Genomic DNA, 27,734 nt, shown 5'->3' with positions numbered 1-27,734 from the left:
GTGACCGTCGGAGAGGAAGAGGCAGCGATTTCCACCTGATTAATGGGACTTACCTGCTTGTTTGATGTTCTCTTACTGCTTAGTGCGGTCTACTGCGACTTCAGCTAGTTGGAATTTATTCGCAAGAAATCTGCGGATTCTGATAAGCGCTGTTGATAAGGCCCTCGTCTTCGCTCTCTGTCCTTCGCTCACTACGCCAATTGCAGCATAAACAATTGGAAAGAAGAAGAAGCAGCGACACGCCTAGTGGGCAATTTTCCGGCTTTAGCGTTGGGAAATCTGCGTGTTTTTTCCTGGCTTTGTGCTTTTTGACTTTGCCTTTGGCTTTGCGCGAGCAATACTCTTTGATTTTGTTTTTCTTTTCAATTTGACCGCATTTGTCGATTTTGGTTTTCTTTTATGCTGTTTTTGTTGTTGCGGCTCTCACCAAACTGACACTCACACACGCGCGCTCTCACACACACACAGACGGGCGGGCGGGCACACACAGACACACACACGCACACAACGACACACGCGGCGTTTCGCTGACGGAAAAAATACGAAAAATACGGCGTGAAAATTTCAGCTTTTCCTAGGGAGCGACGCGGAAAACAAACGGCTGACTCTGGCCAGGTCTTCTGGTTAGCGGCGTTTTCACGGCGGCACGACGGCGTTCGCAATGGGCTTTTTGCACAAGTCCCGATGGATCCGCGAGATGTGTCTGCTTTCGAAAAATTTTTGTTTTCTGTGTGACCAACGCCGGCGGTGGGTGGACGGGCTGCAGTTTTTCGGCGGGGCGAAAATACCACGTCGATTCGCGCCAAGTGGGGGAGTTTCCCTTTGGCGGGGATGGTAACATTGGTTGTCGAGAATTATTAAAAATATCGTATCGATATTTCTTGCTGTAGCTAGATTTGGCCTTAACCAGTGAGCGGGAGCTTTTAATTTTGATCCAAGGAAGATAACAAAACTAGGATAGTTGTTCTTAAAATATAAATAGTTAAAATGATTAGTTTTATTTTTAAATAACGTAAATTATCACTCAACTCTAAGCCTGTTTCTATGGCAAGTTGTAAATTCCTGTTCCTGAATGTGTATATTTACTTTAAATTTATTAACTAGTACCTTACTTTTGATTAAGATACATAAAGGTCGATAAAGCGTAATTTCATTAGAAACTTTAGGTTAATTTAATTTACACTTTTCTAGCTATTTTTTCCAGATGTTTTAGGTTTGTCAGGTGGCAACGCCACACGCACACATGTTGCTCACTCTACCATCTTTTTTGTGGGCATGTTATTTCATAGAATAAATGAATTAGAAACTTGTACGTAAGTGCCATTAAAAACTATCCAATTAAATAACAAAATATTGCAGTAATTCTTATTATTAAATAAATAATATCAAATGTCATTACTCTTTTAAAGGGTACTCACCTGTCGCCTTGGTCGGACTGAACCGGCACTTTTAGATAATGGCCATGATTTTCACGAGGAAAACGCTGAAGCTGCTCAATTATCGCCTCAAATGCCTGGGTTTATCCAGTTCCGGTGCAAAACGAAGGATCCAGAGCACTGCCAGTGGAGAGGCGCCCTCCGTGGAGGTGAACTTCAGCAATGGGTGAGTATGTGGCCTCCACCTCAAGCTCCAGTTGTGCAAACCCACTTCCCTACAGACGTAACATGAGCTTCAGTTCCGGCCGCCTGGCGAGGTTCGCCAACGGAACAGCCGTGTGCCAAATGGGCGACACCGCCGTCATGGTCACGGCGGTGGCCAAATCTAAGCCCAGTCCCGGCCAGGGATTCATGCCTCTCGTGGTGGACTACCGCCTGAAGAACGCCGCCTCCGGGAGGATACCCATGAACTTTATGCGCCGCGAACTCGGTCCCTCGGAGAAGGAGATCCTGTCCGCCCGCCTGATAGACCGCTCGCTGCGCCCGCTCTTCCACAAGGATTACCGCACGGAGACGCAGCTGGTGTGCAACATGCTGGCCATGGATGCGGTGCACAGTCCGGATATCCTGGCAATCAATGCCGCCTCCATGTCGCTGTCCTTGAGTGATATTCCCTGGAACGGACCCATTGGAGCAGTGCGGTTAGTATTCATAGGGAAGGCCAAGTAGCATCCCCAGGATAACACCTCCAATCTCCCACAGCGTTGGCCTTTGCGATGGCGAGGTGCTGATCAACCCCACTCGCCGGGAGTTGCAGTCCTCGCAACTGGATCTAGTGGTCTCAGCCACCAAACAGAACCTCGTGGTCATGCTGGAGGGCAAGGGCAATGTGGTTTTGCAGCAGGATCTCCTGAAGGCCATCAAGCAGGGCACCCGGGAAGCCCAATTCATCATCCACGAGATCGAGCGGCTGCAGAAGGCCTACGGCAGGCAGAAACGCGAGGTGGAGTCGCCAGGCGAGGTAGACCCCGAACTGGAGCAGGCTGTGAAGAGCATGTGCGAGATGCGCCTGAGGGAGATCTTCCAGGACGCGCACCACGACAAGATCTCGCGGGACAATGCGGTCAACGAGGTGCGCTCCAACGTAATCGACAAGGTGTGGAGTTCCTTTCCGGACACAGAACCCTCGCAAATCGGCGAGCTTTTCAACCAGGCCAGCAGATCCATTTTCCGGGAGCTGATCTTCGAGCGGGGACTGCGCTGCGATGGACGGGACTACGACCAGTTGAGGAACATTTCTTGCCAGGTGGACATGTACAAGCCGCTCCACGGATCCGCCCTATTCCAGCGTGGTCAGACGCAGGTCTTCTGCACGGTCAGCTTGGATTCGCCGGAGAGCGCGATGAAACTGGACTCGTTGGCTGCTCTGGAAAGCGGAGGTCTGAAGGCCAAGAACTTTATGCTGCACTACGAGTTTCCGCCGTATGCCACGGGTGAAGTAGGTCGCATTGGTCCAGTGGGTCGCCGTGAGCTGGGCCACGGCGCCTTGGCGGAGAGATCTCTGCTGCCCACCCTGCCCAACGACTACCCTTTCACAGTGAGGCTCACCTCCGAAGTTCTGGAGTCCAACGGCAGCAGCAGCATGGCCAGCGTGTGTGGTGGTTCCTTGGCTCTCATGGATGCCGGAGTACCAGTGAGTGCGCCCGCAGCCGGTGTGGCCATTGGCCTTGTCACCAAGTTCGAGAAAGACGACACCAAGCACCTCCAGGACTACCGCATCCTCACCGACATCCTGGGTATCGAGGACTACATGGGGGACATGGACTTGAAGGTGGCGGGCACGAGGAAGGGCTTTACTGCCATCCAGGCGGACCTCAAGATTCCAGGCATTCCCTTAAAGGTAGTGATGGAATCGCTGCAAAAGGCCACAGATGCCAAATCCAAGATTCTGGACATCATGAGTGAGGCTATCAGGGAGCCGCGGTGAGTACAAATTAAAAAAGACCTATACAGTTCGGTTTCAATTACCTATCGTCCTTACATCTTCCAGAAAATATCCAAAGGAAAGCTGGCCAGTGAGCGAGACCATAACTGTGGAGCCGCATCAGCGGGCGCAGTTGATCGGGCCCAGTGGCCTCCACATGAAGCGGATCTACCTGGAAACGGGCACCACCCTAACCGCTGCCGACGAGACCCACTTCAATGTGTTCGCCCCTTCTCAAGCTGCCATGGATGAGGCGAAGGAACTAATCGAGGGCTACATGGTGAGGGAACGAGTGCCGGAGCTGGAGTTCGGCGGAATCTACACTGCCAAGATCACAGAACTGCGAGACACCGGAGTGTTGGTCACCCTGTACCCCAGCATGCCACCCGCCCTGCTGCACAACTCGCAGCTCGACCAGCGCAAGATAGCCCATCCCTCCGCCCTAAACCTGGAAGTGGGTCAGGAGATCCAGGTCAAGTACTTTGGCCGCGATCCCGTCTCCGGTTTCATGCGCCTCTCGCGAAAGGTTCTCCAAGGACCCGCCTCGGCGACTCCCCGTTCGCTCAACAAAACTGCCGGAGAAAGTGGAACGTGAGTTCCTTGATGGGGATAACACTTGTACAGTTCTCGTTTGTTATGTTTCCCCTGCGGGAAGACACTTTCAAAACATGCAACTTTATTGTAGGCTTAAAATTTCGTGTTTAAAACTTGTACGTATATAAAAAAATATGGTTGAAGATTCACAACTCTGACCGCCCTCTCCGTAACTTTGTTGTTGTTGGATTTGAAACCAGGATGAAATTCAATTCTGACGATTTTCTATGAAAACCTTGAGCCTCTTCTTTAACCTATACTTTATACTCCTTTAATTCTGATACTATAAGTCTTTGACAAGCTTTCTTGATAAAATATATTTCTACAAATTGAATTAGGAGTTTTTGTAAGTTTTCAACTATTCCTTTGACTTAGGCGCGAACAGCATCAGTAAGGGTTTTTACTTTTAACCAAGTAATAGATAATCTATTTGCTTATAAATTAGAAAGGTATTACAGGAAAAGGCAGAATTACGTTATTCGCCAAAGAAACGAAACATATTCTTCAGATCCAGAAACATACAATCTAGAAAATTTCGATTCCACTCAATCCAAAATTAAACTTATCTTATGAAAACGAATTTTGATTCGACAAAAGGTTAAATGGCACGGAAGACAGCCAACTAAGTAGAATTTTGGCGCAAATAATTTGTGACGGTTCGAAGCTTAAACTAGAGGCGAAAGCTACTAGGTAGAGCCGCCCGATCTATGCATTTGGCGTTGGCTAGATGATGACGCGGTAGTAGGAATCGGAAATGCTGTACAAGGCAACGATGGGAGCTTTGGCATCGCTCAGATAGTCCACCACCTCGTCGTTTATCTCGGATATATAGCGTTTGTATTTTGGAAATCTACAAGTGTATAGAGTCTGGGCGAGCGCAAGAAATAGGAAGTAGGTTAAGCACTTACCGCTCGATCACAAAGTTGATTTCCGGTTCAGTCTCTTTTTTGCGTATCTCTCGGGGATTGATGGCCCCCACAATTGCATTTACCACAGCCGGCGGCAGCTCCACCACCAGCACCACGAAGGTCTCCTTCTTGATAAACTGCGATAACGTGGAGCTCATCTGCTGGGCCACCTGGTTCTCCAGACGCCGCTTGTAGTTGGCCGTCGGCTTGTCGTGGGTGAGGAACGTGACCTGCAGATTCGGCAGCTGGCTGTAGCTGTTCTTGATGGTGGCATTCGAGGCAGAGGTGCTGAGTCCGTTCTCGCCGCGTTCCCTTTCCCGGCCACCACTGCTCCTGTTGTCGCCAGCTCCCAAGTTGGACAACTGGCTGGAGCTCTCCACGGTGGCTCCATTGAAGCCATCGGTTCGCAGCAGCTTCTGGATGAACTCCACCAGTTCGGTTCTGGTCAGGTGGCGCTCCTGGAAACGCTCCCTCTCGAAAGACCTCACTCTCAGCGAGCCATTCTCGGCCACTAGGATGACATGCAAAGCTCCAAGTCGAGCAAGATCCTGTGCTTCGTCCCCTAGTTCGCTGGCCGCTTCCACGATGCCGCAACGGATGCCAACCGACCAGAGCAGTCGCATGATGTAGGTCACATCCTTGAGCGGCGGCCGAGTTCCACACACGCAAATGCCCACGTCAATGGCCCGACAGTCCTTGGCGTACTCCACCCCCACTGCAGCTACCAGTTTATCCAGGGAGAATGTCAAGCCCGCCCCACTAAGAACGCCGCGTGCGGGCATGGCGGGATTAAAGCTCTGCGCTTGCTTTTGGAATTCGTGCAGCATGGAATCATATCGCTCTCCAATCGCCAGAACTGAAGGATGTCCAGAGCGATTGGGCTTGAGGTCAGCCGTCATCTGCCACACGATTCCACCGCTGCTGGCGCGATCGAAGCTGATGGGCAGACCAGCCCAAATTTGAATGGGGCACTGAAAAGGTTTGAAGATAATTAGGAAGGTGACTCTTCTCAAAGTAAAATGTTTACCTTTACACCTAGGCTGTAAGCCAATCCCACAACTGTTTCCAGTTCCCTCAGGGCTCCTCTTGCTAGCGACGCCGCTTCGCCCTTCCCGCGCATTAGGGACTTCAACGCCGAATCATCCACCGTGCTTCTGGAACCAGTCAGCAGAAAGTTGGCCAACAACATGTCCATCAGAGTTTGGGCAGAGGTTCGCGACTTCTCCATTATTCCTGTGATACTCGAGTGAAACTGGAAGCGTGAGATGCGGGACTCGATGAAATCCATGGTGCCCTCGAATAGTGCTCCATACTGCGCTTTTGGAACATTACAGAAGATGAGGATGGCCCTCAAAAGATTCGTGTGATTCATGCGGATCGCCAGATTCTTTTCCCGCAAACGCGGCAGTTCGCTGGTGATTTCAAAGGCCAGCGATAGGAGTTCCGCGTCCACCAGGTGACTACCTGTTGTGGGAGCAATAATATCGAAGGAGCAGTCGTAGCTCTGCTTGGGATGAAAGTTGAAGACCCGCTCCTCTCGATAAACTCGGTCCACGCAGTAGCGGCGGATGAGATTCACGCTGTTCATGGTCACGTGGCGGGCAAACTGGGTTCGAAGGTCGCACGGCAGGACCACCACACATCCGGAGTGAGTCATCAAGTGGACTGCGTTGGCGTTCGCATAGGCAGCGCTATTCCGTGCGGAAAGTGGCGACAGCAGCGGTGAGTCTACCTCAATGGCTCCATGTTTTCGGAATAGATTTACAACCTTGGCCTTGACGAACTCAATCACGGGATTCAGGGACACTATATCGTCGATTATGATGGCCGAGTTCCAGGATTTCATGGCCCGACTGCTGCCTAAGTGGTAGGTGTGCTCCAACACCTCGTCGCTCTCTTGCTGGAGACAGCGAGCCACCAGGTTTTTGTATGCCTTGCTCTGCGGATTGGCCAGGGCGTGGCGCAGCATCTCCTGAAGTTCATTGGCCTCCAACTGGGCTGGTGGAACGAGGTCTGAGCTGAGCAGCTCCTCGGCAGTAGGCCTTTGCGCGGGATCGTGATTGAGAAGCCATTGAAGCATCTGAAAGGTTGTTCAGCAGTTAGACTTTATAACGCGTTCAACGGGGTTCCATTTATTTTACCTTCACCGTTTTCTCGTACTTGGAATCCTTAAGCATCGCTTCCGGTATGTTGATCGAAGCATTCCTCAGAGCCATAATGGTCTGAGCACGCTCCATGCTCGTGTCGAACGGCGGCTGGCACATCTCGAACAGAATGATGCCGAGGGTATACATGTCCACCTTCTGGTTGTAGACAGATTTGGAGGCATTGCCTGTCAATTCGGGTGCCACGTAAAGAGTGGTTCCCACCTTTCCCGTGCCAGTGCCATCCTCCGCGCTGGTTATTTGATTAACAGGCGCAGGGGCCGCATATTCGTGAGCCTGCAGAGCCAGAAAACTGGTAGTGGCTAGGCCGAAGTCTCCAATCTTGATCTGATCGTGGGAGTCCAAGAAGATGTTCACCGGTTTCAAGTCCCGATGAATTATGCCCTGCTGGTGGATGTGCGCAAGACCCTCAGCGATTTCCCTAAATAGTCGCCACAAGCGATCCGAGTCGTCGAAGAGATTGTCATCGATGGCGGTGCTGAGTGGATTGAAAATGGATATTGAAAAGTTCGAATTTTACTTAGAAAACTCATCACCAAACTCACCGCAACGTGCATTTCTCGCAGAACTCCATCTGGATGTACATTACCTGCATCAGCGGTTTCGGCGAGTTGGTCTTGCCTCTGGTGGAGTCGTCCTCCTCCTCATCATCGTAGACAGCCACCTTGCCATTGGAGTCCACGAATTCGATGCCATCCGAATCAGAATCCTCCATAGTGGGTCTGTGAATCATTTATCAGATCAGTTATTTATAATTACTTAGATAGGAAAAAGAAAAGAGGTTCTTACATATAACCATTCCACATGCTGGATGAGCTGTCCTCCTCGTCCTCATCCTCCTCCAAAGTGGGCCCAAGTTGTGGTGACTTCGCGGGCTTAACACTGAGCTCCTGCTGACTCTGAGACCATTCTCCACCCAGCAACTTGTCCATCTCCGCGGCATCTGCATCGTCCACACTCTCTATCCAACTGTTGAAGTAGCGAACCACATTCTCGTGGTTCAGCCGCGAAAGAAGCTCCACCTCGCGCGTCATCTTCTTGTAGAGCTGGCGACTCCTCGCGGGCAGTGGTATCCGCTTGATGGCGTACTCTCGGTTGTCCAGAATATTGCGCACCTTCAGCACGTCCCCAAAGGCGCCCTTTCCCAAGTACATAAGGACCTCGAACTCGGTTCGCAAGCGGGATTGACTTAAAGCCAGTGTGGGTATCTGGTAGGGCATGGCGGGTCCCGTGCGCTGGACAGGATTGGGATTTCGCTGCTGCGGTAGTTGCATAATCTGCTGCTGTCCATTGTCCACGTAAAAGCGCAAGAATGGATGTTCCAGCAACTCAGATGCGGATAGTGTGCGGTCCGAGTTGCATCTGTATTGCAGAAGACATGGAATTAGAAGAGGATCACTTATTCTTCCGAATAATTACTTGTCTACAAAGTCGCGCATCTCGTAACTGTTAGTCGGCATCAAGCTCTCCACCAGGGCACCCAAAGCGGGTAAATCTCCACGACTGCTGCTTTGGCCAGTTCCGCTTAGGAGCTCCAGAAGATTAGGAACCAGCGAGAAGTCAGAGACGCGCACATTGCCCGTGTTGTCCATAAACACAGTGCTGTCTAGCAGGTGGCTATGGGACACCCCCTTGTTGTGCAGGAAAACAAGGGCATCCAGAACGCCACGTGCCACCATTCGAGCGCCGTCCATGCACCATCCCAGCGAGGAGGAGATGCTGAACACGCTGGTCCCGAGGAGGAAGTCCTGAACCAAGTACACGAGCAAGCCTTCCTTCCGCTTGATGCAAAGCACGCACTCGTATGAGACGAGGTTCTTGTGCTGCAATTGGGCCAGCGAAGCCACCTGCTTCTCGATGGCCGCGATCAGGTCGTCCACACGATGACTGCCCACGCACTTTGACTCGCTGCCCCAGTGACACTTTCCTCCACCGATGCAGGGCTGCTCCAGTTGGCTGTACTTTATGTTCCACTCGGTGATATAGAGCAGCTGGCCGCAGTGCATGTCTATGCCGGTGTAGGCGATGCACCCCCGCTGCGAGTGACCTGTAAAGTAAAATATATTATTAGGAAACCATACGTTTAAGATAAGGAGCCTCTTTTCCGGAGAAACCCTCACCCACACAGCCTCCCCGCTGAATTTGCCTGCCCATCTTGTGGAAGTAGAGCGTCTCCGTGTTGCGGTGATCCAGGCATTTGGAGGGGTATATGTGGCCTCGATAGTACGGCGAGGAGTTCTCGGAGCTCTCCGAAGAGCTGGGATGCCGCGGATTCGATTCGCTCATGCTGCGTCTGGGCTCGCCGCGCCTTTTGGCCTCCGTTTTGAACATCTCCTTGCGCCGCTCTACCTCGTCGATGAGCGTCTGGCGCTGGAGAGACTCCCGCTGCCGCTGCTTGTCCTGCAGCTCTTGGTCGCGCTTCTGCTTATCCTGAAGCATCTGGTCGTAGAAGGAGCCCTTGGGCGGCTTGTTGTGCTCGAGCAGGAATGCCTGAACGGTCTGGGCCAGTTCGTAGATCATCACTTCACCACGCAGCTCTTGGGATTGGGCCTGCAGTTGGTTGCGTAGGGCCTCCAGCACCTGATCCGACATGCCCTTGGACTCCTCGAGGGCGATTTTGGGTGGCCTGAGTTACAAATGATTTAAGCAGGTGCTTTAATTGACCACGAGATTCGGATCTTACAATTTTGGGTACTTGGAGGGACAGGTGACGTGCAGTTTGGTGCTGACATAGGTCTCCAGACCGTTGGAGGAGTCTCTTAGCGGGGTGAGTTGGATCCTTATGTCCGTGGGCTTCCACAGAGCAGAGTTCGCCTGTGGTCTGAGGTCCTCCACGTCGCCGCCGAAGATGGACTGTTGCATGTGAGAAAAAAGATTAGTTTGATGGTCTCCGCGGGGGAACAGCTGCTCACCTTTATCACCTCCAACTCCTGGCTTTGCCGCTCGCGGAAGGACTCCTTGGTAGCCATTTCGTCCGCCATTTGCTCGCTAAATCTCAATCGCAGTGGTCTAAGTAAGGTCCCGCCTACATTTGGGTGCTCTGGAATACTGGATCGGTGGTGCTTCCTCTTTTGCTCACCGGTTATAAGACTTTCAGCCGGTCTTCAGCGCTGGCAGCTGTTTCCCAATCAGCTGCGTTCTGCATAACTTTGCCTCTTGTTTCGACTTGGAATCAATGCCGAATCGATTACCGGGAAAATTTCTGCTGTTTTATTGCATAAAGGTGTCCACCTGTTGCGCTTTTCAGTGAATTTTCCTGGAAAAGGAAACTTTTGCGTATTTTGTACTAAGTTAGAGGTGCACGAGTCGCGATAACACGTTTGCCTTTCGAGAGATGGTACAAGTGGAACTATCGATTTTTGGCGCCAATGGCCGCGATAGGTTTTTCGCCAACTGAATTTTGAATTAATCGTTTGGTTTAAATTTTGTATCCCCAATCCTCCTTAAAGAATTATTTGTTATGCCACAGAAATGGAAATCACTTACAAAATAAGAATATGCAACAATATATTTAAGAAGAAAAGTCCAATAGACTCTTTCCAAAATCGCGTTTTTTAGAGTGAAGGCATTTGGACAACTAAGAGTGATAAGAGATTTAGAAACCCCAGCACTTTCTGAAGACCCGAAAAACCTTCAACCAATACGTAGATAGTGGATGTTTGGATTGCTGTACTTAGAGAAATGAACTGCTTTCCCCCTATTCTCTTTCTATGTTGACTCTTCTAATCTCTATTCAAATTTTGAAAATTTTGTTGGCTTGCAGCTAACTGTTGATACTCCTTATCGGTTGGGAAAACTATATTTTTCGTTGGCGAACCGAGCTATTTAGTCTTCCCTTTGATCTTCAGGGCGAACATGCCTAATCGAAGTATGGTGCGGATCTTTTTACTGCTGTGTCTTCTGCCGGGATATTTGGAAAGTGCTCGTATCCTGGCCTTGTTTCCTGTACCCAGTCCTTCGCACTACTTTTTTGCCTTACCTTATCTGAAAAGGTTGGCCTCTATGGGCCATGAAATAACCACCGTCAATCCCTTTCCTCTGAAGGAGCCAATCAGTAATATACACGACATTCCTATTCCGGAGGTGTTTGAAAATATTGAAGGTAATTCACTTATAATTGTTATAGTACTATTTATTATGTGATTGAAAACATTAGGCGAACATCCTTTCAGAGGTCATAAGATCCGCAAGCTCCCCCAAGAGCACCTGGAGACGCAATGATTTTATAAACGAACTCACCCTGAACCTCACAAAAATAGTGCTAAATAACGAGGAAGTGCGTCGCGAGGTTCTGGGCCCAAAGAGGTCCCATTTCGATCTTGTGATAGTAGATCTTTGGAGGATGGACGTGATCAGCGGTCTGGCGGCCCACTTAGGGGCCCCGATTATTGGACTGGCTTCCTATGGCGCAGACTGGAAGATTGACGAGCTAGTGGGCAATGTCTCACCGATTTCCTACCTCCAATCTCCTTCTCCTGAGCTTCACGATTTGGAGACATTTGGGGGACGATTAGCGCATTTTGTGGAACGAACCATTTCCTGGATCAACTACAAATGGTGGCATGCGGAAGAGCAGAGGGCTCTCTATAGGAAGTACTTCCCTATTACAGCTAAGGATAAGCCCCTATCTATGGTCTCCCAAGACTTTGCCCTGATCCTGGTTAACCAGCACTTCACACTGGGTCCTCCGCGCCCCTATGTTCCGAATATGATCGAGGTGGGTGGACTGCATGTCGATCAGAATACCAGGGCGTTGCCTGCGGAGCTGGAGGACTTTATCCAGGGTGCTGGTGAGCCTGGAGTGATCTATTTTTCCCTCGGAACCAATGTCAAAAGTAAAACTCTTTCCGAGGACCGTCGAAGAGTGCTGCTCAAAACTTTTGCTGGCCTACCACAGCGAATCCTGTGGAAGTTCGAGGATGATCAATTGCCAGGAAAACCTTCCAATGTTTTCATCAGCAAATGGTTCCCCCAGCAGGACATTCTGGCCCACCCCAAGGTTAAACTCTTTATAACCCACGGAGGAATGCTGAGCACTGTGGAGAGCATCTATCATGGAAAACCCATGCTGGGTCTGCCTTGCTTCTTAGACCAGTTCCTCAACATGCAGCATGTCAAGCGAATGGGTCTGGGTTTGGTTCTTAACCTGAAGGAAATGACGAGGGACGACTTCAATTCGACCATTACGCGACTGCTAACGGATAAGAGCTTCCAGGAAGCGGCTCAGGCTGCGGCAGCCAGGCATCGGGATCAGCCCATGCAGCCCATGGAAAGGGCCATCTGGTGGACCCACTACGTCCTTCGGCACAAGGGAGCTGCCCACATGCGAGTGGCCGGCAGGCACTTGGACTTCATAACACACCACAGCCTGGATGTCCTGGGCACGTTTATGGTTGCCTTCTTAGTTGTCCTAGGAGTTTTCGCCTTTTGTGTGGTAAAAGCCTGTGCAAAATTTCATTGTACTGCAAGCAAACAAAGTAAGCAAAAGAAAAAGGTTCAATAAAATTTTTAATTCTCTTACGTAAATATTCTGCACCCATAAACGTTAATTTTACATCTTAAATAAAAACCTTTAGATATAGATATTCTATTGGTATTTTCAAATGTTAACCCTACAAAATGTAAGTATTTCCATCACCTTTAAGTATTTAATTTCAGGTAGTTCGACTTGTCAGGATCGTTTGAATTTCGGAATGCTGCTTATTAAAGCTCGACCCTAACGGTGATTTGATCAGTGTTTTCTCGTCTTGTACCCACAAATAGTTGCTTTTCGTGTTCAGTTTTCTTGTAACTATAATTGAGATCATGGAGCAGGTCCGAGCTGTGGTGCAGTTGAGTGACAGCAAAACCGCCGGAAACCCAGTGCAACGCGCCGGAGCAGTCTTTACTGGAGCTTGTGCATCCGGAAGGCGACAAGAGGCGTCGGCTCAGGGCTTCCAATATGGCGGCCAGGTGAGCATTCTGGACGAGCACAGCCTTAGACTGCTCTACTGCCAAAACAGCTCCAAGCCGCACTTGATCATGTCCCAAAAGTTCCACTTTGATGTGCTGAGCACGAGGGAGAGTGGCCAGGAGATTCCCATCCTTCTGAACACTCTCTTTGGAAAGCGGCGTGATGGTTTCCTCGTCCACCTGAGGGCAAAGCGGGAGTGCCACCTTATGTTGCTGCTGGACACCCTGGTGATCCAGGTGAGATCCGTGCTGCAAGCCGAGGGTCTTCACCTGGACCAGGGCGCGTTGAGGTTCAGGAAACTTCTGGAGGACGACGAAGGAAACAGCATGCAAGTGGAGCGCGCCTTCGACGACCTCCATGGCCTGATGCTGTGGCTCCTGAATCAGTACAGGATGCGGGCCCAACTCAGCACCGGACCCGGTCACGAAGCCCTGGAGGTGGAGTACACGGTGTCCTCGGAGGAGAGGCGAAGCCGGTTCCGTGTCCGACTGTCCATCCTTCTGGTGGCCATGGAGGAGCTCAGTGTGGACTCCCTGCGAGGGCTTCATGGCTACTTTAATGATGAGCAAGTTGAACCCGCTGCAGTTTCCACCGAACTCATTGACTTCATGATGCATGTGACCAACAGGAGTCGCGGGCAGTCATTGTACATGCCTGTAATGTTCCATGTGGTGTCCACCAACTCCCAGGTGGATGCACAGAACGCCCAGCTCCTCAGTCTGGCCCATCTGGTCAGCCGCCAGAGTTCCTCCCACTCTGATTCCCAGGTCGGTATCTTCTGCTTCCTCTGCCCACCATCACTTATCATTATTTTCAGCCAACAACCTGCTCCTATGCCCACCTGAATCGCTTGGAGAACCAACAGCAGGAGATCCAAGATCGCTTTAGACTGGTCCACGCCAGTCTGATGCAGTACATCCAAAAGGCGGAGCAACTGAAAAGCTATCGGCAACGCTTCGACGACCAACTGGCCCAGTACGAGGAGCTACTTAAACAGACAGCCAATACAGAATTTGGCCATTTCCTGCAGTCTTCTCAGGCGAATCTGCACCACATAAATAATTTGGTGGACAAGAATAACTAGGGAAGGTTCTACTTCTACTATGTGTCGTTTACTTCCTTTAAAATGTCTTGTGTGTAACCATCTGTACTTATTTTAGCCTACAATATACTCTCCAATAATGAAATGATCCAGCTGTCTTGATTCAAATAACCTAGTTTTGGACTATCAAAATTCTAGTTTTCGAAATTACGTTTAACCCAAAGAGAAGGAAAATTCCGGACCATGAACAGCCACCCGGCGACCAAAAAAAACCACCTAGTGCTGGTGGTTCTTACCGATCCCAAGCGACGTGGTAACGCGGATGACCAAAGTCTGGAGAACGACATCAGGCCCATGGACAGCAAGTCGGTGTTGCTGAGGATGCCAAACAGCTCTGCTAGGCCTGGGAACCGACTGGAACCTCCTCGCTACTACCGTCTCCTGGAATTCGATGCCATTGGCCATGACTTTGAGAGCCACATCAGGGCGGATCTGAGCGATTTCATCGGGCAAATGTTCCGTCACCGACGTCATGGGAGTCTGCTGCGCATCACAAGCCAGAGGAACCACAACCCCAACCTCTTGACCCGCCTTTTGGTAACTGAAGTGGACAAGGTGTTGGTGGAACTGCGCTGTCGCCTGAAGTCAATCAGCATAGACTACTTTGACGTCCGAAAATTCGACATGGTCAACATGCTGGTGGAACCCATTGCGGTTCCCAATCGACGAAGGGTCACACCCTGCGGAAAGAGTGTTTCGAGCACCAGGGATCTGTTCCAGTGGCTGACCAATGACCTTACCTCCATAAGAGGTCGTGGGATCGGCGATGACTATCTGGACTTTGAGTTTGTCTTCCGGGATAGCTTGGCCCTGCAGCACAGGGTTCGTCTCTCAATGTTCCACATCTTCGGCAGCGAAAGCCGACCCGACTTGGGCGAGTTCTTTACGAATTTGCCACAGGGCAGGCCAAGTGGCAGCACCCTTCTGAACGATTGCTTGAAGGAGTCCTTTGACTTCAGGAGCCCCAACTGTGCAGTGGTCTTGTTTGAAGTGCCCATGGCTCCCGATCAAAGTGATTCGAGGCGCAAGATCTTGAAGCTGGCGGCCTTAGCCTTTGGATCCCTGGAGAAGTGCCGAAAATTACTTGCTAAATCGGAACCGAAATCAGTCTCGCAGAGCTCTATCAACTTGAGCAAGCTAGGCAGGGCCTCTGGAACGCGCAGCTCTGTGAGATTAGTGCCTGATGTATCCCTAGCCCATTGGCGTCGCACTGCCAAGTTCTCTCACGAGGACTACAATGGGCTGGCCTACTGGTACGGTCGCATAGACTCCAAGTTTGCGGAGCTAAAACTGGCCATGGAGCAGCATCTTGTGGATCTATATAGGCGGAAAAGCTTGGACCTGCGCAGTGAGATTAGATCCATCAACCAAGACCCGGGGGAGGAGATCGATGAGAGTGGTGGCGATGGAGCCAGGCTGCAAAGGCCACCCAGGGAAGTGGACTCCTCCAGGAAAGTCTACTCCGTCTTGAAGAAGGAGTTCAACAGACTCGAAACAGAGGCGGAGAAAACCACCTTCGCCCCCCCTTTGAAGGTCTACATCAGCACCAAGAACTACGAGCTGTCGGAGGCGGAGAAGGCCCTCAGGCACAGGGAGGTCGAGAACCTGCGACTGGGCTTGATTCAGTACATCAGTACGCCGGACTCCAGCATTTCCGGGGACTAGAAGTTTAACTAAATGTCACCGTGGCACCCGTGAAGTCTAGTGAAACTCCTTTTCCCCAGTGAAAGCCTCGAAGAATAAATGTTCAATGGTCGATTTGCTTTACTTGATCGTTCTTACTTCCAGAAAGACAGGTTTTTAGGGGTATACATTTAATATAATATACATTTATATATAAATACGTTATTATTGTCAACAATATGTTTCGTAGTAGTTAAACAGATTCCCCAGCTGCGGCTCCAATTTCGTATGTGTGTAACAGTTAAATAGTTGAATGCTAAATAGGCAATAATATTTTATATGAATAACACTTAGTGCCGAACACTGAAAGCAACAACAACTAATGAATGCTTAAATCAATGCTACATCGATTGGGTTCGATACGATTGGTTTTCGTAACTAGACAACAACTTGCATATAGTGTTACTCTCGATATATTTAATATGTACGTTGGCAATGTTCCTGTTCTCGTTCAACACGTTAAATCTTCGTTTTGTTGGATATGTGCATTGGGCGATGGTTTTGTATTCTGTCGATTTGTACAGGTAGCACTCCCTACGATGCACGGGTGAAACCTAAACTGAGCAACCTAAAGGTAGTTTTGGACTTAAGTAAATGAAATAGAACTGCAGTGCCGCTTAAGCTAGACTCTCTTAAATCAATGTAATCAAATGTGCTCTGGATGTTCATGATGGATAGGTTTAAAATTAACTCTGTAGATCCTTCCGTTGAGTATGTTCAAGCGTTCTCCTAGCTCCTCTACTTCAAGGCCAGGCCTAGAGCGTGGTTCCTAAATGTTTTAAAAACTAGTTTCGACGTGAATTAAACAGTAGCTTTTTGCGGGGCTTCACCTTCTTGAGAATACTCGAAAATCGTAAAAGACTCGTTCTGCTTGCACAGCTCTCCTAAAATGCCAAATTCGAAGGACCCAATTGAAGCTCAGCTCTGGACACCCAATAATTCCTTGTAATTTCCCTTTGTGTTCCACAGTCTTTCCATAAGTGCGGATCCAGAGCTGAACCTTCATCGGGCCCTACCTCGTAGACCTGCTGGACACTGGGCCTTGCTTCAGTTTCAACTTAAGACTTACGTGTGTATATAAAAATATATATAGTATATTTCGTATTATCGCCCAGAAGCTGGCAGAAATTTCGTGTGTTTTGTTGTATATCATTGGTTGGCTACACAAAAGCGTTTACGTTGTCTATATAATGCATCATGCAATCGAATGTGTGCTTAAATGCTTTTCTCTGCTCCTGGCTAACTTGAAAACTAATCTCTGCTGTGTTCCCCGAAGGTCCTTTCTACTTTTTACACCTGAGCTGGTTTCGTCTGCTTTCCGAGTACCATGAGCATTTTCTGTAGGAAACGAGTGAGGCTTACTGGAAGGTAAAGAAAACAAAAGCCAGATTAGTTGTTAGTTGTTTGTAATATGTTAATCTACCATATCAGCTAGAGTTAGGGGTGCAAAGTAAAGTTTGAGGGTGCAAGACTTGTGGTACGTTAGTGGAGTTATCAACTCTTCTAGAGATTAGTGCTGAATCGAAAGGCAGGCAGGTGAGTCGAATGGTTAACCGAGGTAAAACTAGGATAAAATAGCAAACTTAAAAACCTTTGACGCCGCTTTGGGACGCACAACCATCATCAGTTTCTGTAGAACTTGTGTCAGTCCGCCTAGAATATCAAAAATGGGTGGGGATCACAGCGTGAATAAGTGAAAATCAACAGGAAGGAAGCGGCTCTCGTGTGTGAGAAGGGGCTGGCCCACTTACCCATGGTCTTCTGGAACCAGATGGGCTTGTTCTTCCAGGCGATGAACACCAGGTAGACGGGTATGCTGGACAGGATCATCAGGATGCCGTACCCAGTCTCGATGGGGCTGGCGTACATGGGCACCACGGTCACGAACATGGTGGCGATCAGATAGACAATGGGGAACACCATGGGCACTCGGATGGGACGCGGCAGATTGGGCTGGGCCCACCTCAGCCAGGGCAGGCACAGAACAGCCACGCCAATGCTCAACTGGGGAGGTGTATTTGGTTACTTAGGGACTTACCAATGGATATTACCAAACTCACCCAAGTGGCGAAGCCCACGTAGTTAATCAGGGCGAAGATGTCCGACACGGTGAGGTACAACATGGAGAGCAAGGCCATGGCCAGGACGGCGGGGGTGGGGGTGAATCTCTGGATCTGGATCATGGTGAGGATCTCGGGCATCTGTCCGTTGTTGGCTCCGGCATAGAAGAGTCGGGAGGAGGTCAGCAGAATGCCGTTCACAGCACCGAAGGTGGAGAGGGCCACAAAGACTGGAAAGTCAAGGCAAGCCATAAGGAACTAACCTATAACAGCAGCTCATAAGGTCAACCCACCTGGGATGGTCCAGGCCAGCATGCCGAAGGCCCGCTCCGCATAGGTCACCGCCACGGCCGAGGAGCCCATGACCTCGTCCGGCGACAGGATGGTGTAGAAGGACACATTCGCCATCACATAGACAATGGTCACCAGGGTGCAGCTGATGGCAATGGCGCGGGGCAGATTCTTGACGGGATCCTTCAGCTCCTCAATGATGAAGTTCAAGTAATTCCTGTCGACAGCAAGGCAAACAAATCCAATTAGTAAGGGCCCAGTGTCTCCAGTGCCCCCGATGTCCCCAGTAATCCTCTTACCATCCATTGTAGGCAAAGAGTCCCGAGTAGAAGGACAAAGCGATGGAGGTGACTTTTGTGTCCGTGTTCTCGAACGTAAAGTACTGCGTATTGCCGAGATACAGTTGGTAAATGCCAGTGGCAATGATGATAAACAGGGCCAGCAGCTGGGTAATGGGGAGAGACAAATGGTCAGCCTTTTAGCGCATGGAAAACAATCTAACCGACTTACTTTCGCATATGTAAAGATATCCTGCACAGCGGTGGCCCATTTCACGTCCCAGCAGTTGATTAGGGTTAGCACGACTGCAAAGTAAACGGGGAAAATGGAAAACTATATGGAAAATATGTATTGAGAAGGCCGCCTAACCCACATTCGAGCCCCAGCACCCGGGCCCATCACGACTTTGGAGTCACGCCGAAGATATAAGACCCGAGATGCGAACGACCCATGAGGGTGATGTAATAGCGCGAGGATTTTCATCTGACAATGTGACAACTCGTTATTTATTGCCCGCGCTATTGTCTCAAGCAAACGCACTTGATTCCGCACAATTAAATCAGTATTAATACTATTACATGGGCTTCGGGGAAACGCCGGCTATCAACAAGTGGGTTTGGGCGTTGGAAACTTTAAACTGTGCGGGGAAGTGACTGGCCATTTGACACTCATTTATTTTTAAGAATTCAACGTTACTCAACTTTACAAGTACCAAAATATAAGATAAACAATGTAAATTAGTAATTATTTTATTATCTTTTATGCAGTTTCATCCTTCAGTTCCATTTTAAGCACTCAATTGCATTTACTTACCCACATATGAGTGGATAAGTAATATAAATTTGATAATTATTTATTCGTCAGAACTCTTCCTCAGAAAGAATGTATTTATAATTGGTCAATCTGAATTTGTTTCCAAGCTGAAATCAAAACAAAACACTCCCATTCTGGCACACTGATAAGCGTGACGCATATGGCAAACTCTTCCAGCGAGTTTATTTGCCTGCTACTCGGGGGATGCATTTTAATTGTTTCTAATCTATGGGTCAAGTACGCGAGTGCAGAGATTGCGCTCCAGGAGAGGTTCTTCCGCCCGTAAACAAATAAAGCATGTTGGAGCCCCAATGAAACTCACGTATGCAACAGACGGCGAGCAGGCGGGCCGAGTCCTCTGGAGGAGAGCACTCCGGGAAGAACGGCTTCAGGACGTAGGTGCTGAAGGTGAGGGCCACGATGGCCTGCGAGCAGGGTCGCACGATCATGCACTCGATCCAAAGGCGGATGAAGGCCATGAAGGGTCCGAAGGTCTCCATGATGTAGGCGTAGTCAGCTCCCGACTTGGTGATCATTGTTCCCAACTCGGCGTAGCAATAGGCACCCACCTAAAAGGTTTTTATATAGCAAAGTATAAAACGTTATACAGCAATCAGTTTAAAGATATAAGAGGTACTTTTTCGATTTCATTTTAAATTTTAAAGTGCTGTAGGAGTGCTCAATCGCTGTCATCTGTCACCAGCACCACTGCGTATACGCAATTTTATTGAAGCCGCATTTCCTGCGCTTGACACGAACTTGTCATGTTTGTGTGCGTGCCTTCGAGTGGGTGTGTGGGTGGTAGGGTGGTTGGGTGGTTGGGCGGTTGGGCGCTTGGATTGGGTGCAGGAATTTCAATAATTTCATTAAGCGTGGCAGTGGCACTCTGCCAGCATTCGTAATTGAACAAGAAAGTCCCTTCCCAGTTGCACCCACTCGATACCCCCACTCTAGCCCACCCAGCTGTTATTTACCGCAGCGCAATTTACACCTGGCTCAAGAGGCAACAGGTGTCTGGGCTATCGAGTGCCCTACTCCCATTTGCATATCAGGTTGTGGGAATTTATGGGCTCAATCACTCACCATCGAGAAGAGTCCGGAAATGACCCAAACGATGAGGGCCAGGTTGACGCTGCCCGTGTACATCAGCACGCCCGTGGGCGACACGAAGATGCCCGACCCGATGATGGAGCCCACGATGACGGTGCACCCGTTGAGCAGGCTCATCTTGGCCTTCAGGGTCACCTCCCCCCCGCCGCCTCCGTCGCCGCCATCCGCGTCGCCGTTGGTCAACTTGGCAGAGGCATCTCCGTTGCCATTCACGATCGAACTCTTCCGCGAGGAGTTCTTGCGGTTCAGGGACTCCGTTTCCATGCTGTCAGCAATGCGATTCGGATATTACAAGATTCCTGGAAAATATAAAAAGGAAATTACCAATATTTACAAAAATGTGATCCAAGAGCAAAACCACCTATTTTCTGAGTTAGATATTAGGTCAATAATCTTCTAATGAATTGCTCTCCATGGGATGCTTAACAAAACAAGAAAAAGTTTACTCAATCGGTTGTTCTTCGTGGGGTATCTCAAAAAAACAAATCAAAATGTATTTGGTTTGAATTTCTTACTAATAATAATCATTCATTAATCATTCTTTTTGGGTTCCACGAAATGTTTTGCTAGTCATAATAAGTGAACCACCCCACACCTTTGACTTTTTGTAGAACCTATCCCCCATCGATTAATTACATGATGATTGTTTACAATATGGCTTTATAGATCCATAAATTACACGTGTTTAGTTGCTCCTAGGTCTATTTATAGTCAATCTTTTCAGCTTAGTATATTATCTGAACAGTGCTTAAAAGAAAAAGTATTTTACTCGATTCACTTATCTCTTAGCTAATGAACTGGCTTTCCTAATGCTGCTAATTATTCATTTGTCTCCGGAGGGGAATTCGCGGCTCTGCCACTGACTTTGAGCAATGGCGTGCTAATTGCGAAAAGAGGAAATTCAATCTTAATATTAAATTCTAGATTATGCGCAAGTTGTGCTTGAGCAACGTCTGCGTTTTATCAGATGTTTTTTAATGTTTCGCAAAGTGTTTGCCAGACGTTTCATAATCTCAGCCTGCGAATTCCCAAGGCAACGCCTCTGAACTTAGTTCTCCCTTTCACGATCCCTTCCCTCTTTTTTTGAGTGAAAGGTAATTAAAGGTCATTGGCTGAAGAAAAAAGCCTGCTCTACTTTTACCTTGACTTTTATGTTCGCATTTCGGGCAGCAGCTTTTACAGTATTATTTGCACGGAGAAAAAAGTCTCTAAATTTGATAATAAAATGTATTATTTTTAACAAGTGTATTTTTTATTTTAATCTTTGAAGTATATGTGTAATGCAGCTGAGATATTTAATTGTCCGTCATCATCCTACAATCAGCCGTGACTTCATTACATGATGAGGAAGCAATGGACTGGAGTTCGTTAAACCCACAAAATTATAATATAGCCATTCCTTTCGGCGGAAAAGTTTGACGGAGCCTGAAGATTGATTGATAAGCCTCAAAAAGAGGCACGTGTGGGCCTGTGAACTCGAAACAAAGCCGAGGAAGTGCCCGCCCACTTATGAGATTAGGTCACGCCAATTGTTTACCTTAGTATACCATACACCAGGTGGCTGAGGGGAGGGCGACTTCCTCAAAGCGAAAGCAGGGGCCGGTACTGGACCCACGCTTTGCATAAATTAGCATGGCATCGAGGGGCGAGAACAACAAACAATAATACGACGTGTGATTCAGTTTGGAACAACTGGCAGAATGGCTCAAGCAAAACAAACAGGTGAAAAAACTAATGAGCACCAGATCTATCGGATCTATAACCCTCGCCTGCTAATTGGCCATCTGAGGTTGGATATTCTTGGCTTACCAGTTGGCCAGCCAAGCCGAACGGAGTGAAAACGGCCGAAAAGATACAATTACTCCGGGTCTCGCCGCGAATAGATTATGTATTGTAATGGAGTATCGGTATTCGGGCTATTCCAATTATTTAGTGCGGAATTCCAGTGAAATCCGAGCGGGAAAAAACTGAATTACATCTTTGGAATTCACAATGCAACTGGGCTTGCATCACGGCTTAGTCATTTCGCCAGCAGGGGGTATATTTTACGCGTGAAAGGCATTGCCATTAGCTCCTCCAGGGCAATTAGCTCTTCGCCCCACAGCTACCATTTACCTGACCTAATTAATGCACAAATCTAGACACAAAGCACTATTGATTCATCGAAATGGCGTTCGTGCGCGCACCTGAGGCGTAAACAAACGCAGTGCCACAAAGAACTAACGAAATCCATTAATTTCGGTATAGTAAACAGAATTCGGCACTGTATAGTCCACATAAATCACTGTTCTGGTGGGCTATCAGTTTCGAGGCAAGTGCCTAATACAACCATAGTTAGCCTGGGCTATCAACTAATTGAAGCTAATTGTGGAAAAATTAGATTTTTCGCTGGCAAAATATCATACGCGGCCATCTGTTTCACAATTATAATTGGATAATGGGTGTACTGGGGAGTTACTTTCAAAGAGACACAGAAAAAGCGCATTAGGGCATTAATATTATTAACGAGATAATTATAATCAGATTGAAATGTTTTTTCTAACGCTAGCTATGCTTCCATTTTGTTTTTCTAAATGAATTCCCAATTCCGGCTACAAAACTGATTATGCTATCACCAACAACATCTCAACCAACTAATTCTTATCAGGGTCCATAGAGAATTTCGTTTGATTCACAAAAATCAAAATAAGAGGAAACCGGCTCGATTATCAACAGGTCCGAGTTAGTCGTTCACTCAGAGCCAATTCTAAATATATACTTTAAACAAGAATTGAACATTCGGGTATTTGGAATATATAACAGATCTGCACACATAAATTGCTGCAGGCAGTTCTTAATAGCGCTTTTATGAGTTGCCAAAATCGCATCACGCCTTTTAATTTGAATTTGTGTTTCACCACTGTTGTTTTCCATTTTATTAACACCTTTTTTAATTTTGATGGAATTTTTATTGTCTTTTTCTTGCGCGTTTAATCACAAACACAAGTGTTGCTCCCACAGAGCAAACATATTTTATCTACGTAATTTGAATGCCATTTGACTAACGCTGTGAAGTAAGCACTAAGAGGCGATTAGGCCTAGCTACCTGCTCAAGAGGGCCGAGCACTTTTCCGTGAACCAAGAGGGCTTACTAACTGATATTTCCAGTTGCCAACAAGTTGCGCCGGAGAACGAGAACCGCACGCAGTCAGCGGATAAAGCAGACTGACAACCACCGGCGGTTCCATGCGCTCCGAGGCATCTTCGCTCCGGAAATCTCAGCCAGAGGTTAATCGGGTTCGGGGATGGTCGGTGTTGCGAAATCCCCTACACTCCCGTGCACAGAGAGAAACTGGAGCTTTGAAAAGCTTTTTATAAAATAATTAAGTGGATTTAATGAAATTCTTTAACCATTAACTTGAGCCACCTTAATATGATAAGATACATTTATGTGTTTATTCTTCATATTTTAGATACATGAGATTTAGATTTATTCAGATTTAATGAATTATATTTAATTTAAAAAAAGATATCGAAATCAAGAACGTCAAAAAAGTTAGGTATTGTAAAATATTTTGTTGTAATAAAAGAGATGGTTCTGTATGAAAAGAAAGAAAGTTTCAGATATCTGAAAATCCACAAAAGCTCGGCTTAGCGCTACTTCGAACCTGCTCGATGTTCGCTTGAGAGGCTCGCTTGTTTCTAACCGGCAATCTGTGTTTTCTGAATTTGTAATTTCTCCAAAACAAGTTTTTGACGCCGCGTTTTGTTTGTTCCCATGATCGTGGTTGTACCTTTTGCTTTTTCGGTTTTTTGGCCTTTCGACAGCGATTCTCGGTGCTTGCCGAAAAATGGTTCTCATTTCTTCAGTTTGCCCTGTGTTTGGCAGGCGGAAAATGAAACACGCTGGCTTTTATCTAGCAGATACACAGGGACAAGCCCAAGAACAAAAGCAATTTGACTGAAGGTCTTCGGCATGTTTACTCAGCGGTAACAATCTTTGGGTACCAGAACCCAAGTACCCTTTGCGATACAAAAGTATCTTTTGCCGTGTATCTTTCCGCGCTCACACGTAGGCTGCTTCGTAGCTTGGAAATGCAAATTGGACATAAGAAGCTCTGATTTTCGCGCGAATATTCAAATCTATTCCTGGCTGCCCACTCGCCCGATCTATAATTGAATGTATCCGTACAAAGCCGGCGACTTTGCTGCATCCACATCCACACAAATGACTTAATTCGAAGCACTCAAAGCACATTCAAAGTCTCCGCAATCTGTCGCCAACTGAAGCACAAAGGCGACGCGTCTGCCATTTCCCAGCAGAATTTATTTAAATAACTTGTATTACCGAGCATGTTTGCCGCCTTTCAGCGTTACTTCAACCTTAATTTCGCTCCGGGCCATTCGAGTTTGTTGACCAACGAAACAAAGGCTGATGATATCCAGCTTTTGATGATTTGACTGCCGATATTATTTGAGATCGATGCCACGGCTGGTTTTTGGTTCCCAAACTGCTAAATGCCCATCATCGGGTTGCTTAATCTCCCCTTTATTAGCAATTTGTGTATATTATCCCGAATTAACGACAATGCGTCCCCCGACGTCATTGGAAGGTATTTCTCAGCGCGATCAACTTATTAGATTAAATCTCGTCATGAAGTGTGGCGCTTTAGGAGCTGCACAACTCGTAAGTCAATTGGTTTACTAAGTCTGAAAGTCGAATATAATTCTGAGTTCAATCAGCGGATCGAAATGGCCACTCTTCAGCTTGTGTTAAAAGTAAAATATATAGTTCTAATATATTATAATACAATTTTAAATATTAAAAGTAGTTTGTACAAATCTTTCTCCGAAAATTGCCAATCATCGCCATTAATTGATATTTTACTTGGCTTGATGCCTTATCAATTGCGCTCATAATTCTTAATCTCTGACATCGGTTCGGCTTGACGAATTGCGGCTTTCGAGCTCAGAAAACAATTGCGCGCTTTTATTAAATTACATTTTCGTGATGCATCTCGCGGATGCCCATAAATTTCAGGCTCTCTGTCAAGGCCAAGGGCTTATCCCACTTTTTGAGGCGTTGAACTGGCCAAAGGAGCAAAGTGAGCATTTGATACCTACACTACCGGCGTGCCAAGAGCCAATAAGTCGAGAAAACACACCTTTCCGGAATAGGCGGGCCGTGGGATTATGTCTCCACCGTCGAACGAGGCCCATTAATTTCGAGACCGACTCTAAGCCCAAGTACTTATCGACGTGGCTGGCATTCCAAGTACTATCTAGCGATCCGTGACGAATCTGACCAAATCGCAGGTCGCCATTGCATCAGACTCGTGGCGATACATAGGTAACACCTTATTAGCCATGAAAAGCGGCGCCAAAGTGTCTGGCAAGGCTCTCGGAAGCTGTTCACGTGGGTGGTTGTGACGTCAGGGAGTGCCAGTTGTGACGTGCTGGCCAAAAATAGCCCACTGAAGGGGCAGCCAAAGACAAAATGTCACGGATTCTGTGGCATACTTACACACAAATTTTAATTGATTTTTTGCTGCGACTCGAGAACCACCTATAAGCACTTTCAGCTAAAACAGACGAGTTCTACGCATTTTAGGAACACTATCAGCTGAAGTATTTGTTAGCGCTGGGAAATAGTATTTTTCTGTCAATTTACGCTGTGCGATGAGGCAAAATATAGGTAATGTACAAGACCCGTTTGGTTTTCGTGGCCACAGTTCGCGTTCTACTGACGGGCAGTTCGTGGTTACAGCATCGCCGGAAAGCGAGAGAGCAATCTTCGGGGTACAGAATTCCATTCCCCCGTATACCGATAAAACTCTCCTCGAGAGCAGGAGCCGTGGCCTTCGGCGGACCACGTTTTTGAGAACCTTTCGCGAACTGCAAATTACACACTTCGCAGCCAAAGGCAGCGCTCAACCCCCGGCGTTTATCAAGGGTTCTCTGAGGTTCTTGGGTTCTTAGAGGTTGGTCATCGGGGCTTGGTCTTTCAAATTATGCCAGGCCCTCGTGTTCCTGGGATTTTTCTCTCCCTTTTTTGGGTTTTTATGAGTCGACGTCGTCTCACGTTCACGGCGACTGCCGATTCAAATGCCTTTTGTGGCCCGCGCATAAATTTTCGGCTTGGCCCAACGTTCTTTGAGTTGCTGCTCTCGGGGATTGTCGTGCTTCTTGTTGTACTCAAGGTCAGCGGAGTCCTGCTGCGCATGTCCTGAAAGAGCTTTACAACAGAGGGTCGTGCGATTTTTAAAAATATTTTTATAAAGCTCAGACAGCTTCCGGAGGTGTGATTTCAATAGTAACGAATGCTTTTTATGCAGCAATTGGATAGTCGTTAAAATACAAAAATTAGTTTTTTCCCAAAGAGTTGGCTTGCTTCCCTGACGAACAAAGGATCAAACAAAAATCAGAGATAGTAGACTTGTGCCCCAAAGCCTGAGATATCTGCGGCATCTGCACAAGATGCTAGAACAAACTAAGAGATTAACCTTTAAAACAGCTTGTTGGTTTTAGTTCTTTGGTTGGCGGATCTTCTAGATGTGCACAATATACGGCGCCTCTACCGGTTTTTTAAATAACGAAAGTATTCCCTTTGCAAAAACCACTCGTAGTCCGTACAGCTGCCAAGTTTTTCGTGTAGTTTACTTGGTAAAATAAAATCGACATGTAGATAACTTGTAAAAATTGCATGTAAAGATATTTAAACATTTTTATTTAATTTTCAACAAACAACAAGTACATATTAATTGAGGGATGTATCGTTATGATAAACACTAATGTTTACTACAATAAAGTTCGCTCCTTGCTCGGCAAGTCTGACAAACTATTTTGTGGTATTTAATAAACAGATTTTTTAACCATTTTCCTCTCATTTTATTTGCCCAGCACATTTCATGCGCAGCTTAATTCGCATCTTTTCCCCTTTCGGGGTTTTAACAATTTGTAAGTAACATATCGAATAAATCCGGTGGAATTCGGCCATGTGTTGTGTGCAGTTGCACAATGCAGCCCCAGGGGGCGTGGACCCGAAAGCCGCCCACCTGCAAAAGTGTGTTGACAAGGCCAAAAGCAAAGGTGGGTGTGTGTGTGCCGAGTGTGTGCGGACCCAGGCCATGTGTGTGCGGTGTGCGCCAGCAACTTTGATCCAGCTGCGAACTGTTCATGCGTGGAAGCTGCATTGTTCGGTGCTTAAAAGCGATTGCTGCCGTCATACAAATGCACTTTCCACTTGCCACCGCGGCGCCCGTTGCGTATACGTGGCGTCTACGTGGCGTATACGTAGTGTGCAACACGCATACGCACTGTTGCACCGCCATAAAGGCTTGTCTCCCCAACTGCGCGCTCGCTTATTAGTTTGTTTTGCAGGAGGGTAAAATCAATCAATGGCCTCACCTGCCGCCTATCACCCGCCATCAAACACGA

The 27,734-nt window shown here is 47.7% G+C and overlaps 7 protein-coding genes across 11 annotated transcripts in view; 4 read left to right on the top strand and 3 right to left on the bottom strand.

Moving 5' to 3' along the window:
* The window catches only part of LOC108025266 (G protein-coupled receptor kinase 2), a 49,843-nt gene extending 49,120 nt beyond the window's left edge, over positions 1–723 (bottom strand). The window contains exon 1 of the mRNA XM_017095627.3: positions 54–723. The gene's annotated coding sequence lies outside the window, so the exon portion shown is untranslated. The remainder of the gene's footprint in view (positions 1–53) is intronic.
* A 507-nt stretch (positions 724–1,230) lies between these two features.
* On the top strand, positions 1,231–4,127 carry LOC108025287 (polyribonucleotide nucleotidyltransferase 1, mitochondrial). 2 transcript variants are annotated; one of them, XM_044092299.2, is made up of 5 exons: positions 1,231–1,309; positions 1,410–1,602; positions 1,658–2,077; positions 2,139–3,359; positions 3,427–4,127. In XM_044092299.2, exons 2-5 carry the CDS (start codon positions 1,457–1,459, stop codon positions 3,953–3,955), a joined length of 2,316 nt encoding a protein of 771 aa, XP_043948234.1. In that variant the 5' UTR covers positions 1,231–1,309; positions 1,410–1,456; the 3' UTR covers positions 3,956–4,127. The 2 variants fall into 2 exon arrangements, with proteins under 2 accessions (XP_043948234.1, XP_016951157.1); XM_017095668.3 differs by having other exon boundaries at positions 1,238–1,313.
* On the bottom strand, positions 3,985–10,344 carry LOC108025286 (eIF-2-alpha kinase GCN2). The gene is made up of 10 exons (XM_017095667.3): positions 9,940–10,344; positions 9,711–9,880; positions 9,148–9,653; positions 8,447–9,074; positions 7,817–8,389; positions 7,573–7,749; positions 7,004–7,505; positions 5,890–6,942; positions 4,863–5,833; positions 3,985–4,804 (listed from the first exon to the last, which is right to left on the bottom strand). The coding sequence occupies exons 1-10, from the start codon at positions 10,006–10,008 to the stop codon at positions 4,678–4,680; spliced, it is 4,776 nt and encodes a 1,591-aa protein (XP_016951156.1). The 5' UTR covers positions 10,009–10,344; the 3' UTR covers positions 3,985–4,677.
* A 537-nt stretch (positions 10,345–10,881) lies between these two features.
* On the top strand, positions 10,882–12,622 carry LOC108025302 (UDP-glucosyltransferase 2). The gene is made up of 2 exons (XM_044092033.2): positions 10,882–11,129; positions 11,200–12,622. The coding sequence occupies exons 1-2, from the start codon at positions 10,883–10,885 to the stop codon at positions 12,528–12,530; spliced, it is 1,578 nt and encodes a 525-aa protein (XP_043947968.1). The 5' UTR covers position 10,882; the 3' UTR covers positions 12,531–12,622.
* Positions 12,623–12,796: 174 nt separating this feature from the next.
* On the top strand, positions 12,797–14,167 carry LOC108024998 (uncharacterized). The gene is made up of 2 exons (XM_050889263.1): positions 12,797–13,747; positions 13,798–14,167. The coding sequence occupies exons 1-2, from the start codon at positions 12,833–12,835 to the stop codon at positions 14,062–14,064; spliced, it is 1,182 nt and encodes a 393-aa protein (XP_050745220.1). The 5' UTR covers positions 12,797–12,832; the 3' UTR covers positions 14,065–14,167.
* Positions 14,168–14,265: 98 nt separating this feature from the next.
* LOC108025304 (uncharacterized) lies at positions 14,266–15,849 on the top strand. The gene has a single exon (XM_017095702.2). It carries the CDS (start codon positions 14,266–14,268, stop codon positions 15,745–15,747), a length of 1,482 nt encoding a protein of 493 aa, XP_016951191.1. The 3' UTR covers positions 15,748–15,849.
* Positions 15,823–25,998, bottom strand: LOC108025303 (Y+L amino acid transporter 2). Of its 4 annotated transcripts, none has more exons than XM_050889261.1 (10): positions 25,822–25,998; positions 20,292–20,617; positions 19,531–19,777; positions 18,627–18,700; positions 18,416–18,561; positions 18,119–18,333; positions 17,826–18,055; positions 17,517–17,769; positions 17,357–17,418; positions 15,823–17,126 (listed from the first exon to the last, which is right to left on the bottom strand). In XM_050889261.1, the coding sequence occupies exons 2-10, from the start codon at positions 20,580–20,582 to the stop codon at positions 17,124–17,126; spliced, it is 1,521 nt and encodes a 506-aa protein (XP_050745218.1). In that variant the 5' UTR covers positions 20,583–20,617; positions 25,822–25,998; the 3' UTR covers positions 15,823–17,123. The 4 variants fall into 4 exon arrangements, with proteins under 4 accessions (XP_050745218.1, XP_016951190.1, XP_050745216.1 ...); XM_017095701.3 differs by lacking the exon at positions 25,822–25,998 and adding an exon at positions 23,404–23,550; XM_050889259.1 differs by lacking the exon at positions 25,822–25,998 and adding an exon at positions 23,454–23,533.
* Positions 25,999–27,734: the final 1,736 nt, after the last annotated feature.

The sequence above is a fragment of the Drosophila biarmipes genome, chromosome 3R (assembly GCF_025231255.1).
Source record: "Drosophila biarmipes strain raj3 chromosome 3R, RU_DBia_V1.1, whole genome shotgun sequence".
Classification (NCBI taxonomy): domain Eukaryota; kingdom Metazoa; phylum Arthropoda; class Insecta; order Diptera; family Drosophilidae; genus Drosophila; species Drosophila biarmipes.
Note: the sequence above shows the minus strand (reverse complement) of the source record. Positions and strands in the feature narration are given on the sequence as shown.